Consider the following 13,327-nt stretch of genomic DNA (forward strand, 5'->3'; position numbering starts at 1 on the left):
ATTGGTAGAGCATTGCATTTGCAGTGCAAAAGGTTGTGGGTTCGATTCCCAGGAAACACACATACTGATGTTAATGTAACTTGTATTTTACTTTAAAATGAAGCATATGTTAAATAGTAAATATTAGATGTGTTCCTGTATAGCTCAGTGGTAGAGCATTGCAAAAGGTCATGGGTTTGAACCCAGGTAACTCAAGTACTGATTAAAATGTATAGGTTGTAATGCACTGTAAGTTGTTTTGGATAAAAAAGCATCTGCAAATGCATAAATATATAATAATTATACTTTACGTTTATTGTTCTTTTATTCAAATAACCCTTGTGCGTTCCAATAACGATTTATTTGTTTATCAAAGTACAGTATATTTCTTTAAAATGGTGTTGACTTTTATTTGGCAAAGACTTAAAAAGAATAATTTCTTTACCAATCGAGCTAAATGACAGTCAAATGGATTGCTGTTCCTTTGCAAACATAAACTCTCAGTTTTTCTCTTTGTAAGTATCATGTTAATATTATTTATGAAAAAATGAGAAAACACAAAATGAATCTTTTTGAGTGTTATCCTCTTCAAAGGATTTGATCTACGTCCTTGAATATCAAAGTACATCTAATGGTCCCGCATGATTAAAACGGCGTAATTATCCTGAATGAGATTTTATATGAAAATTATGCTTTCAAGTAAAAGGTAATTTATCTAGGAGCACTAGATTATGTGCTCGGCAAGCATTTATAAGACGCTTGGCCTGTGTTCGGCGCAAGGTCTAATAACCGCAAAGGTTTTCTTACATGAAAGTCAATTATAATCATCTTTCTTTTACAGTAAGTCTCTCTCACATCAAAGAAACGTTGGATTGAGAGCATGACATATTCATTTAGCTTTGTGCTGAGAAAAGCCAATGTTTGATCATAATTGATTCTTTTTTAACTAAGTTTACCTTACATTGAAGATATATCCCTGTAATGTAATGTAATAAAATACATACACAGGTGTGATGTGAATGTGTAATGTTTGTGTAGGTGTCCTCTGGAAAGTCTTTGCACGAGCAATGGAGGAGCTACACGAATGAATGCATTCAGAGCTTTATCACTTCTCCACCAGCCTCAGGTAAGACTCACACACACTTTGCGTCTGTATAATTCATGCAAAATCATAAATGAAATTGAAATGCACTGTTACACATATATTACAAGTAGTATGCTAAAAGCCATCGTTGCCTCGCTCTCTTGCTCGCTCGCTCGCTCTTTCTCTCTCTTTTGCTCACTCGCTCTCTCTCTCTCGCTCAGGGTTGGTCTGTAACAGAACATTTGATCAATATGTGTGCTGGCCCGATGGCTCTCCAGGCACTACTGTTAATGTTTCTTGCCCGTGGTATTTACCCTGGTATCATAAAGGTAAGAGACTCACAGGATGGATAAATGTACTCCATATGCAAAGCGAAAAAGCCATTAAACTTGTGCCCGTGTAAGAAGTGTAGCACAATAAGAGTAAAAATACACTATGCCAGACTTTATCTATGGCAAAAGATTTGAATAACTTTGTATTTATTTGTTTTGCATTATTTTAGTCCTGGAGGTTTCTGTAACAGTCTATCAAATGGCATAGGATCTTTTCATACAGTTAGCGATATGACACATCGTGATTATCCGAACATAAATAACAAATATTTATAAATACTAATTAGATCACATGGGAATGTGGTGAAAATATGTTTAAATGATTTATTTGTTTAGCTTTAGGCTTGTTAATAATGTATGCATTTCAATTCTCTGATCTGAATAATAATGTGTGTGTGTTTATGTGCATGTGTTTGTGTGTCTGGAGCAGTTCGGCAGGGTCTGGTGTATCGCTTGTGTGGTGCTGATGGCAGATGGACTCACAGTAAAAACACAAGCGAGTGTGAACAAGATGATCCGGGACAGGTGACACACTTGCTTTTGTTGTCACTTATAATGGCTTGTTTTCGAGGGTTGATGCTAATGGACGATGAAACGTTTCTTCTTTCTCTGTGAAGAGGCAGTACGGTCAGATTCTCAGTAAATTCAGAGCCATGTACACCGTGGGATACTCACTGTCTCTGGGAGCGCTAATTCTTGCCCTCGGCATTCTGGTGACCTTTCGGTAACTACCTGAAAAAAACTAATTCAAATGTGAATTTTATGCTCTTAAAGGACCAGTACAACCAGTCCAGATGAAATAGTACATATTGAGTCATATTGCTACGTTAATGACATGGTCCTCATGAACCTTACGATTAATTTTGAAACCATGTGTACGAATCGGCATGTACAAGACAATAAGTTTAAAGTGTGGTACAATGAAATTTACACACGTTTGAAACCATGGCTTTCTTATAATGCACCTCTACAGAAAGTTGCATTGCATGAGGAACAACATCCACATGAATCTGTTTGGCTCCTTCATCCTGCGGGCTCTCTCCATTCTCACCAAAGACGCCCTGCTGGATCAAATGAACAGCGCTCAAAGCGGACCACATCATTATCAGGGCCAGCGTTGGGTCGACATGCAGGTACAACACTCAGTAATGATTCATCCTCTGTCAACATACTATTATATTTGCTATCATATGAGTAAAGAACAAGCTTATTTATGTTCTTATAGCTAATTTATTTTATTATATTTGTAATGTCATTTTTTTATTATTATTATTTGGTTTTAAATAAATTTTTGCAATGTGCATGATGGTTGAAATCAATAAACCATGAAATGTGACCTAGATTTACATTTGCTTTAAAGCTGCAATCCATAATTTTCAAATCTAAAAAAAATGTTATGCATATACGAAGATCCACGTACAGTGCGTGTTACGAAAATTTCGTCATCCAAATAGTACCGTTGGATTTTTGTAATCGCGCATAATTTTTATGCGTAGGTCACGCATGCATGTAAAGGATAATGTTGTATGTAGCTCAAGAGATGCATTGCATTTTGTTTGACTGTGTATGTGTGTCGAATGTTTGGTCATGAATAATCAGACAAACAAAACTTAGCAAACCTGGTTCTTGCTCCGGCTTTAACTTCTGTATATTTGGCAGTTTTGCAACAACGGACCGAATAGCTTTTCTCACGTCTTTCTCCGCTGCCATTACTGAACTACAACTCAAACTGACGCACGACCTCAACGTCATCGTTCTTAGCCACCCCCATCTGTTAGCTGATTGGTCCTGCAGATTTTTGCAGGAGAAAACTAAACTCTATAGAGCAGTCCCAGACGTAGTACTGAAGCGAAATGAAAATTAAGCGGAAGCACGTAGGAGGGCGGAGCCAGGCTAGTGCATGCGCCCCTGTGCGTACATTCGCGTACATGTAAAAACAACTATACTCCAGGCTAAACAGTAAGCATATATTTATGATATCGGTATAATTTTACAGGAAATGTCCATTTGACTTTAAATCACATTAAGTATGTAAAGTAACCTGCAATCATAAGTTTTGAACAGAGATGGCAATAGAGAGCAAAAGTTACAGATTGCAGCTTTAAACAGTCATTTTAAATAAACATGTTTGTAATTTGATATATATCGCCATAGATTAGACGTTTTGAAATAATAGTGATGATGTCATGTTTTGTCGCAGGTCACATGCAGACTTGTATCTCTTGTATGTGTTTCTCAGACCGTCACTGGGTGTCGTGTTGCCGTGGTGATGATGCAGTACAGCGTCATTGCAAATAACTATTGGCTGCTGGTGGAGGGCTTGTATCTACACAGTCTCCTGGTCATCGCCGTTTTCTCCGAGAAGAATTACTTCTATATATATCTGTGCATCGGCTGGGGTGTGTTTGAGCCACTAAAATATTGTTCACACTGCACACAAATCTGATTCGGTTTTCAAATCAGATCTGTACTGGTTAAAATTCCCAAAAACCACTCCAGGGAGTGAAACTGAATGTATTTGTACTCAGACTGATTCTGGATCAGTTTGAGTGGTAGTAGTAAGTGGTGAGGCTTGACATGCAGTTATTCTTTTCACACTATTTTTTCTGCACCAATCAGACTTTGAGCTTGTCAGTGTTATCATTCACTGAAACACAACATCTGCTGCAGTAACTCTTGTGTCTCTGTGTTGCAGGTGCGCCTCTTTTTTTCGTGTTACCGTGGGTCGCAGTCAAATACCTGTATGAGAATCAAGAGTAGGTCGCTATTTGTTTCGTTTTTACATGAAGTGAATATACCATTGCATTAAACAAAAATCTAGCTATTTTTGCAGAGAATTTTAACCAGCTGGTGATTTTAGTTGCTTTTAATTTCACACAGGTGTAGTTTATCATTGACATTACAAATCTGTTTTAGTTCAACCCAAATTTCTTTTTGTGAACTATCTTTAAATAAATAAATAATTAGCTCTTTGCAAATTGTGTTCAAAATTCTTGACAGAAATTTATGCAAGTTAAAAAATAAATACGACGTCATTTAGACACTGCCTCCGAAACCTTCATTGTCTTAAAGGGATACTTCACCGATTTAGCATTCAGCTTTGTATCTGTAGAAACCCGGCAGTATTACTGAATGACCATGTTTCCCTCCATCATTTCCCCCTGAGAGGAGAGATATCTGCATTTTGGTTCTGCAAAAAAGTCCTCCGATGATGCAAAAATCGTCATATTACATCATCGGAGGACTTTTTTGCAGAACCAAAATGCAGATATCTCTCCTCTCAGGGGGAAATGAGGGAGGGAAACATGGTCATTCAGTAATACTGCCGGGTTTCTACAGATACAAAGCTGAATGCTAAATCGGTGAAGTATCCCTTTACATAAATTGGATCGGTTTAATTTTCTGCACTTTTTGCATCTGTCGTAAGCATTTCAAGAGGTGTTTTGACCACTACGGGCCACCGTACAAGCGCATAAAAAATGGCATACGAAATTTTTGCACGTTAAAAAATAAATACGACCACATGTTGTGTTAATCATGCTTACACACTGCCTCCAAAACTTTCGTCCATCTTAAAACAATTGAATCAGATGATTATTTTTTGCAGAATTTTCACCCCGGATTAATTAATACATATCTGACAAAATGTGCATATTCTGTGCATAACACATTTTTAGGAAAAAATATGTGAAAATGTCGGATGTTAATGTGCAAAGATCTTAAGTGATCTTAACGAGTGTTGGGGCTACTGTTTAAATGCAATGTTTGTAGTGATTTTGCAACTGTTTCCTATGAATTGTCCAAAGGAGTGGTAGTTTTAGGCAAAAAAGCTTGAATGCACTTAGAGGGTTTTGCATTTGAAATCCCTACTGCAAATGCTATACTCTGTACAGTATTCTTAAAGGACAGTTAATGTAAAGATTTTTGGTGTATATTCAGATCTCTCACCAGTGTACAATGCAGGTCTGTAAAAGACACCCAACATATCAAATCCCGATTGAGTATAGAGTAGTAAAAGTGTTTGTGAAGGATCTATAAAAACAGGTGTAAATCTATCATTTTTATGACCCACTTAACCTGCTGATTTCCCCTAACAATTGTTTTCCTGTTCTGTTTTAAAGGAAGTGAGATAGACTCGTTGACTCACAGCTCTTAAATGTTGTAGACGTTTATTTTATATTTAGCAAACGTCTCAGACAAATTTGTCTTTTAAAGATAGCTAAGTAAATAACTAGGTACTTGTTGAGCATTTATGACTGTGCCATACAAACTGTGCCGCTTCTATAAGCTCCGTATTAATTCATTTATAAATAATGATGCTATCAAAATTAATTTTTCATTGTTAAATAACAGTCAGGATTGACTGAATATTGAACGCGGTCGATTAACCCCAAAAAGGCTTTGGCAAATTCATCCCTATTATTTGAGGACTTGCAAACAGTATGTTAAGGTGTTTACTTGTCAGAAATAAAATGTCAAATAATCTATTTACGTACCTGAGAAATCTAATAAGATTAGTCGAGTGACTCATATACACGGTGTATTTATGAGACAAACTCTATTCACATAGAAATGAATCACCTTGTTACCATGGTAACACGTTAAGACACCTGAATCCACAATAATCTAAGTAAAGGACATGGTGAAGCATTTTAAAGTGAACGAAATTAAAACGGGCTTAATTTACCTAATGCACTTTTCTGGTTTTATTGCACATGATTTATCATTCAAACTGAATCAGGTTTGTGTAAATGTAATAACTTCCTTCGGCTCTGAAATGACTTTTAAATTACTTTATAACATCCAGTCATTTTCAGAAAGATAACAACCCACATTTTCTGTTTCAAATGCATATTGATGTTGACTTTAAACAAACAAGTTAAACACTCTTTTTTTTCTCTGTATCATATACAGATGCTGGGAGAGAAATATTAACATGGGTTATTGGTGGATAATCCGCTCTCCGATTCTGTTTGCATATCTGGTAAGAGATACTGATCTGATTTGATTCATCCAAAAAAAAAAAAATAATGCATCTGCATCTGATCCAAATACAAAATCAATTGCGTGTATGTGTGTGTGTGTTTTTACGGTTTTCTGCTGTCATATTGTAAGGCACGTACTGTGAATGCCGCAGGCTCAGAAAGGCTTTATGAACTCAGCATGTCACTGAGAATTTGTACAGCGAGCTCACAAACAGACATACAACTGCTGCAGGGACATAATAAAACAAAACTGTGAAACTCTAATGCCGTTGTGGTGCCAAAATGGCAAAAACATCAAGTCTTTTAAAATCAGTTTTCATGTGCCCATGAGATATATAAAAGATTCACATTATAGCTGTACTGATATAATGTAATACATACAGTACTTACTCAAACTAAATCTCTCTCTCTTTCTCTCGTGTATAGATTAACTTCTTCATATTCATTCGTATAATAAAGATTCTGATGTCCAAGCTGAAGGCCCATCAGATGAGATACACTGACTATAAATTCAGGTAAAACCTTGATCCTCTCATCCTCATCTGGAGGACAGACGGCGATCTTTCATTTAGCGAATCTCTCCCTCTCTTTTTATTTAAAGGTTGGCGAAGTCCACTCTCACCCTCATCCCGCTGCTGGGAATTCACGCCATCCTCTTCACCTTCGTCATCGATGAGTCCGTGCCAAAGGAATCTCTTCTGAGGCTCATCCGCCTCTTCTACGACCTCCTCTTCAGCTCCTTCCAGGTCAGAGGTCGAGCGAAGCCCACCAGCTTCACATTAGCATTCACATCATTTCAGTCTTAATCTACGATGTTAACAGCAGTGAGAGTGATATATGTTGATATATAATTATTTATTTTAGTAAGATTTTAGAATCATATGATCTTACCATGGGGATTCTTAAAGTCTTGTGTTTTGTTTGAAATCGCAGGGTCTTCTCGTGGCCATCCTGTACTGCTTTGTCAACAAAGAGGTGAGGAATATTTGATTTTTCACATAAACATTTGTGGCAAGACGGCTTAAAATCACCACAAAAATCACGAAGACAGGCCTTGAAGCAGTTGTTCCCAACATGGGGTCCGTCCCCCATAAGGGTGGCACCAGTGTACATATGGGGGGGGGGGGGTTTGAAGGATCCGATATTCTTTGAACTCAAATAAATATGCATAAAATGTTCAAAAAACAATTTCCTAAAAGATATTTTACTTTTTTTAATCATATGCTTACAATTTGAGGATAAATCTCTCACTCCATCTCAACTTGCATGTCGGCCTAATTGCAAAATCAAATGGAAAGATGGATGTAGAGGTTGAGGGGGCTCAGACTGTTGTATACAGTATGTACTTGGGAGGGCCCTAAAAAGTTGGGAACAACAATCAAAGCAGCTTCACAACTTGTGGATGTTAAAGGCGCTCTAAGCGAATCTGTGTGACGTCACTTTTTGTTGATGTTTGAACTGCTTTCAAACAAACGGAGCGTAGCTAACTCCTCCCCACCCCCCTCCCTTCTGTGCTTTTATGAATGCGCCCAACCCCCACCCTCAAATCCTTCTTGTCGTTTATTGGCTGGAACACTTTGTTATGGTTTCTGTTTGTAGGATTGGCCACTTTGTTTTATAGCAGTTTGTGGAGCCTGGGCTGTCTACAGAGATCACATTTTTTACAGTTTGATCAGTAAGCAGGCAGCAAGCAGATAGTGAGGAGATGTTTGCTGTATGTTACAAAAAATGTTTTATGGTCTTAAACGCGTGAATTCGCTTAGAGCACCTTTAAGGTGGACATCAGATGGTGCCCCAACACAAAACCACAGTTGGTTATAATCTGATTATAAGATTATGAACATGAAAGTTTGATTTTAATCACTATGAATAATTTTGATGTGAACTTACAGAACTTAATCCCTAAATTATTTCATTACAGGTTCAGAGTGAGATGTTGAAAAAGTGGAAGAGGTGGAAACTCGGGCACGACATTGAGGAAGAATACCGTCACACCCACAGCCAGACGCACCAAGCCAAAAGTGGCAGTATCGCTCTGGCCATGGCAAATGAATGTCCTGACACCCCAGAACAGGCGAATTCAGCTCTGCCCTCTGCAGAGTCCCAGCGTCTGGTGGCCGCCCTTCAGAACGGGGCGAGCCAGAGCCGGGTCAGGCTGCAGTTGTCCTCCGGGCCAGAGGAGGGCGGTAGTAACTGCAGCTCTCTGACGGAAGATGTTTGTATGGAAGAGCGCCCGCTTAAAGAATTGATAACGGAAACCAGGGTCTGAAGGATCTCCACATGTTGATGAAATGATATCTTCACTGAGGTTCAGAGTTAGCGGCTTTTTCAACACTAGTATGATGAATTCATGAGATGAAATTACGTTCAAGATGTTGCAATTTCCACCCCAATCATCATGGCAACATAGGGAACAACCGTGAATTGTATATCTAGTAAGCTTTAAAGTTAAACTTCATTCACCATAACTGGTAATTACTAGGGGTGTAACAATACATTGATACGGATCAATGCATCGATTACATTTTTTTTTTTACAATACGATGCATCAATGTCACACATAAAATATTGATATAAGGTACCTTTATTTTGAAACTCCTCGCATCCTCATTTCTTGATGTAACGTCTATCTACGCATTTCTTTCCAATCTCGCATTTTTGTTTATTTTCGTGTGCTAGTGGCATCAAAGTGGTCGTATCCGCAAAAACACAGCAAAAGAGACAGAAGACGTTGTGACTGCTATCGGACGCAAATCGTGGGTTTGGAAATATTTTGTATTTGCAAAATGGATTGGACAAACAGAAAACCGTTGCCAGCACCAACTAAAAACTAAAGACATTTACTGTTGCCATCATAAGCTTGATTTTATGTGACATTTTTCCCTTATTATTTATTTTTAGCTATTAAAAAAAGTGTATTTTTGTTTAGTTTGTTGTTGTTGTACAGTAAATGTCCCAATTGGGACAGAGATTGTGCCTTTTTTAAAGAATTTAATTAAACATTCATGTTATATATTTTGGTTGCATTTATGAGTTATTAAAAATGTAACTGCTTAACGAGGCACATAATATTAAAGTATCTATAAATTAAATCGTAATTGCTACAAAATATTTGTTGTTTTGGTAAATATTGCATCGCTGGCGGAGATGACCGATATGTTATCGTATCGCAATGAAATGTCTGATTGACACCCCTAGTAATTACCCACCAAAAATAGCATTATTGGTGGCTGTTACTGCTATAAAAGCTTGCGAAATTGATGCTTAAAACCAGTAACCATGTTAAAGCTCCCCAGGTGGCATGCAACCATTGAAACAATGTTAAAAATCATGATTTGTCAATGTTAATACCATTGAATCAATATCACATTTGCACCCTCCATAAAAATAGAAAAAATACTGAAATTTCAACAAATCACCATTATCGTGATCAGTGTTTGCTTTAGTTGGGCCCTTTACTCTTGTGTTTTAATGGTAAGTTTTCTTTGGCTGCTGAAGCTGTGTTTTAAAATACATCTGCTATTGCAAAGAAAACAAAGATGTAATGTTATCAAGTAGTTTAATTCTTGTAGATATGCCTAAATGATATTAATGAAATATTGTCAAAGTTATGCAAAAAATTATTTTTACAGTACTAGTTGGAAACAGTGTCAGGTCTGTTATTTTGAGGATTACAAAAACACATTTAAAAAGTTAAACTACTGAATCTATCTCTGACATCATGAATCGGTCTATGAATCTCATCAATGATGACGATCAACAAAAGAAAACTTCATGCTGCAATGCATGCTGGGTATCATCGTAGTACTAAACTAATTTATAATTCCCAGCATGCATTGCAGTTGATCGTTTTATATGAATTTGTTTGATGATTGTCACCATTGTTGAGATTTGTAGGATGAGTAATGATGTCTGAATGTGTCAGCAATTTTTCTGTTTGTCTTTTCACAGCGTATTTACAAACCAAAACAATTATAAATGTCAAAAATGGATCAACATAAACTTGTAAAGCAGCTTAATTTTATATAATCTTGACTTCTTCACAGAAAGCAACCAGTTTCAACATAACTTTGAAACACATCTTTCTTTTACAATGCACATGTGTTTCTACATAAACACATACAAACACAAAAAAAAAGAAAAGAAAGATTTAACTTAGTGAATAACAAGAGTCAAGGACACAACTAAACACTGATCACAATAATTGTGATTTGTTGAAATCTCAATATTTTTTCAATATTAATGGAGGGTGCAAACCTGATTTTTATTCAAAGCAGTTAACATTGACAAATAAATTGTTTTTAACATTGTTTCAATGGTTTGCATGCTATCTGGGTCCTCGTCACCCATACTGTATCTTTCCAACAGAATATTTTAGAGATGCTGGGTTGTAGAGTAAATGGCACTAGGGTTGGGGTTAGGTTAGAGCTTCTCGGCTATTTACCCACCTTGCAGTAAAATCCGCTTTCATCAAGTTGCTCACCAAAACCTCTCATGCTCAAATAAAGCAGAAGGGAATAAACTTTGAGCCATGTGACAGAACATCCATAATTCAGATCCACTTCCACAGAACATTTGACCTCACGCGCAGTCAGATCTTCAGACGAGAGACCAGCTTACAGTGCTGTCAGTCAACGATCATCGGATGCTCGTGATAAATACGACTGTGATTCAAGTTTCATATGAGATATTAGACTGTATTATGGACAGACATTTTTATACATGAGTAAACTCTGGAAGACATTTGTAAAGCATACAGTATACAGTAACAGTATGCCATTCAACACACAAAGATCCCCTTAAATAACTCAACTGAGATTGTTCAGGAATGTTTCCTTATGGTTCCCTCGTGAGCCAGGAAGGCTCGTGGGATTATGGAAAACCTCAGACAGCATTCAGAGTGACTGTAAGAATTATTACTTATGGAAAATTACATGCCTAATCTTTCCATGTTTAGATGAAACGGGTTTGTTTACTTTAAATCCGATTACATTCCTGTTAATGATGCATTATGGACAGTATTAAAAATGTTGCCAACCATTTTTAAATGTAAAGCTTGAGTTGTTGAAATGAAAAAGAAAAGTTTGGCAGGTTTGATGTTGTTCAGCTTGTGTAACAGCGTACTAAAGTGTGTCTGTAATATATTATGGAGTTTGCTATGTTTGGAGTCCTGCTTCATTTAAATGTACATTTGTTCATAATGAAAGAGTTTATATGGCCCACTGTATGTGTATATCGCTATTGCCTGTGAGAAGATGAACAGAAGGAGTTAAAGAAGAAACATAAAGAAAGATTGTACAAATTAAACTCCCTGCCTTGGGCTGTACAGTAAATATGTTTGCTTTTACTGTAATGACTGTTTCATATGGAGGTCTCTGTGAATCACTGAGTTAAAGCCACTGTGGACTTCTTCTCCATAAATCACTGAGCACCAAACACACACAAACAAATTATTGTGTTATTACTAACATCTAATAAAAATCCATCCTTCATCGATTGCCCACTGACATATACACACAATTTATGGTCTAAATAAGGACATGCCACAGACGCCTTGTTTTTATATACAGTACAGCTTATTATAACTGATGCACACGTAAAGCATTTTGCATGTTCAGAAATTAAAAAATAAAAGATTTTTTAAAACATGATAGTTAAAACAATATACAGACTTTATCCCCTGATACAGTATCTACAGTACATTCAAAATAATGTCTTTTTGCGCATGCAAAAGACGCGAAATGTGAACTGCCCCATTGACGGAGAACTGTAAAAAATGTAAGATTTCACAAATTATAGGCAAACGGTGGCTACTTTGAAGATGCAATAACGTTGATTTTGGATGCTTTGCGTTTTTGAAAAATTACATGTAGACACAACAAACTTGTCAAAAAAAATCAATGTTTACACAGATCTGTGATATTGTATTGTGCGTGACAGGCCAAAAATAGTGATTTTTCTTGGTAAAAGACACTACACACTTGTACATATACACATTCTTCATCACAGAGTGACAAATACAAACAGCAACACAAGACAGTAAAAGCAATCAAGCTGGTTTGTTTAAAGAGACAATAATGTAAGTTTAGTGACCCACGACTATAAAGCGGCAAATTTTTGTAAACTTTGTTGGAGAAGCTTTAATAAACAACAGTCCAACCTTTGTGGCCGTGCTCATACATCCGAACAGTTGCCTTTATGTTTCTTATGATTTCACTTATCAGAGCCGCTGGTCTAGTGGAGTGTTTTGCGCAGTGGTCAGGGCAGATGTACTTTCGGGGATCTGAGTTCGAATAATGGCTTGGTGTATTTCGGTTTTATTAATGACAAACATTTGTAAAGTCCGTAGCCTTTTATATCAAAGTCCTATGCCTAATTAGATTTTTACCTGCATGTTCTTAACTCATTTCAGCTGTTTTGTAACAAAAAACTCAGAGTAAGTCAACTCAGAGTCCAGGTTTTAACTCAGAGTTGGTTGAAGTGCCTTACTGAAACAGGCCCCTGTAGGCGACCAATGCTGTTTAAGTTCAACCCTATATCACAAAATTATGTCCCTATAGGCACTTATTTTGTGAGTGTTTTCCGTGACACTGACACGTTTTTCCACTTATATGCGTGAACATGTCACGTATTTGTAACTCAACTGTTTTGTCCTATTTTCAAACCATTGACGCTTCGGTTTAGTGTAAAATTTGGTGTTTGCATTAGGAAATCACTTTAAGTATTGGTTTATACCTTTTTTTCATGATTTATTTTTTATAATTTATGATTTTTAAACCGAAAAAAATGTCGCCTGGCATTAGGGTTAGAGTTGGGTTTGGGTAAAGATGTAATTTTATGTAAATCTAATCCTAAACCGAAGCGACAATGGTAAGAAAATAGGACAAAACAGTTGAGTAACAAATAAGTGACAGTGACACGTTCACAGAAATACGTGACATGTTCAC

The 13,327-nt window shown here is 36.8% G+C and overlaps 1 protein-coding gene across 2 annotated transcripts in view; it reads left to right on the top strand.

The window, feature by feature from the left end:
• The window catches only part of gcgrb (glucagon receptor b), a 37,816-nt gene extending 25,933 nt beyond the window's left edge, over window positions 1-11,883 (top strand). Inside the window, exons 3-14 of one of the 2 annotated variants that reach the window (XM_065274364.2) lie at window positions 1,018-1,105; window positions 1,285-1,392; window positions 1,826-1,920; window positions 2,013-2,119; window positions 2,369-2,528; window positions 3,596-3,794; window positions 4,091-4,151; window positions 6,310-6,379; window positions 6,807-6,895; window positions 6,982-7,126; window positions 7,314-7,355; window positions 8,302-11,883. In XM_065274364.2, coding sequence (XP_065130436.1) covers window positions 1,018-1,105; window positions 1,285-1,392; window positions 1,826-1,920; window positions 2,013-2,119; window positions 2,369-2,528; window positions 3,596-3,794; window positions 4,091-4,151; window positions 6,310-6,379; window positions 6,807-6,895; window positions 6,982-7,126; window positions 7,314-7,355; window positions 8,302-8,649 — 1,512 coding nt within the window. In that variant the 3' untranslated portion in view covers window positions 8,650-11,883. The remainder of the gene's footprint in view (window positions 1-1,017; window positions 1,106-1,284; window positions 1,393-1,825; window positions 1,921-2,012; window positions 2,120-2,368; window positions 2,529-3,595; window positions 3,795-4,090; window positions 4,152-6,309; window positions 6,380-6,806; window positions 6,896-6,981; window positions 7,127-7,313; window positions 7,356-8,301) is intronic. The other variant, XM_065274367.2, reaches the window with a different exon arrangement.
• The last annotated feature ends 1,444 nt before the right edge of the window (window positions 11,884-13,327 follow it).

The sequence above is a fragment of the Paramisgurnus dabryanus genome, chromosome 4 (genome assembly GCF_030506205.2).
Source record: "Paramisgurnus dabryanus chromosome 4, PD_genome_1.1, whole genome shotgun sequence".
Taxonomy (NCBI): domain Eukaryota; kingdom Metazoa; phylum Chordata; class Actinopteri; order Cypriniformes; family Cobitidae; genus Paramisgurnus; species Paramisgurnus dabryanus.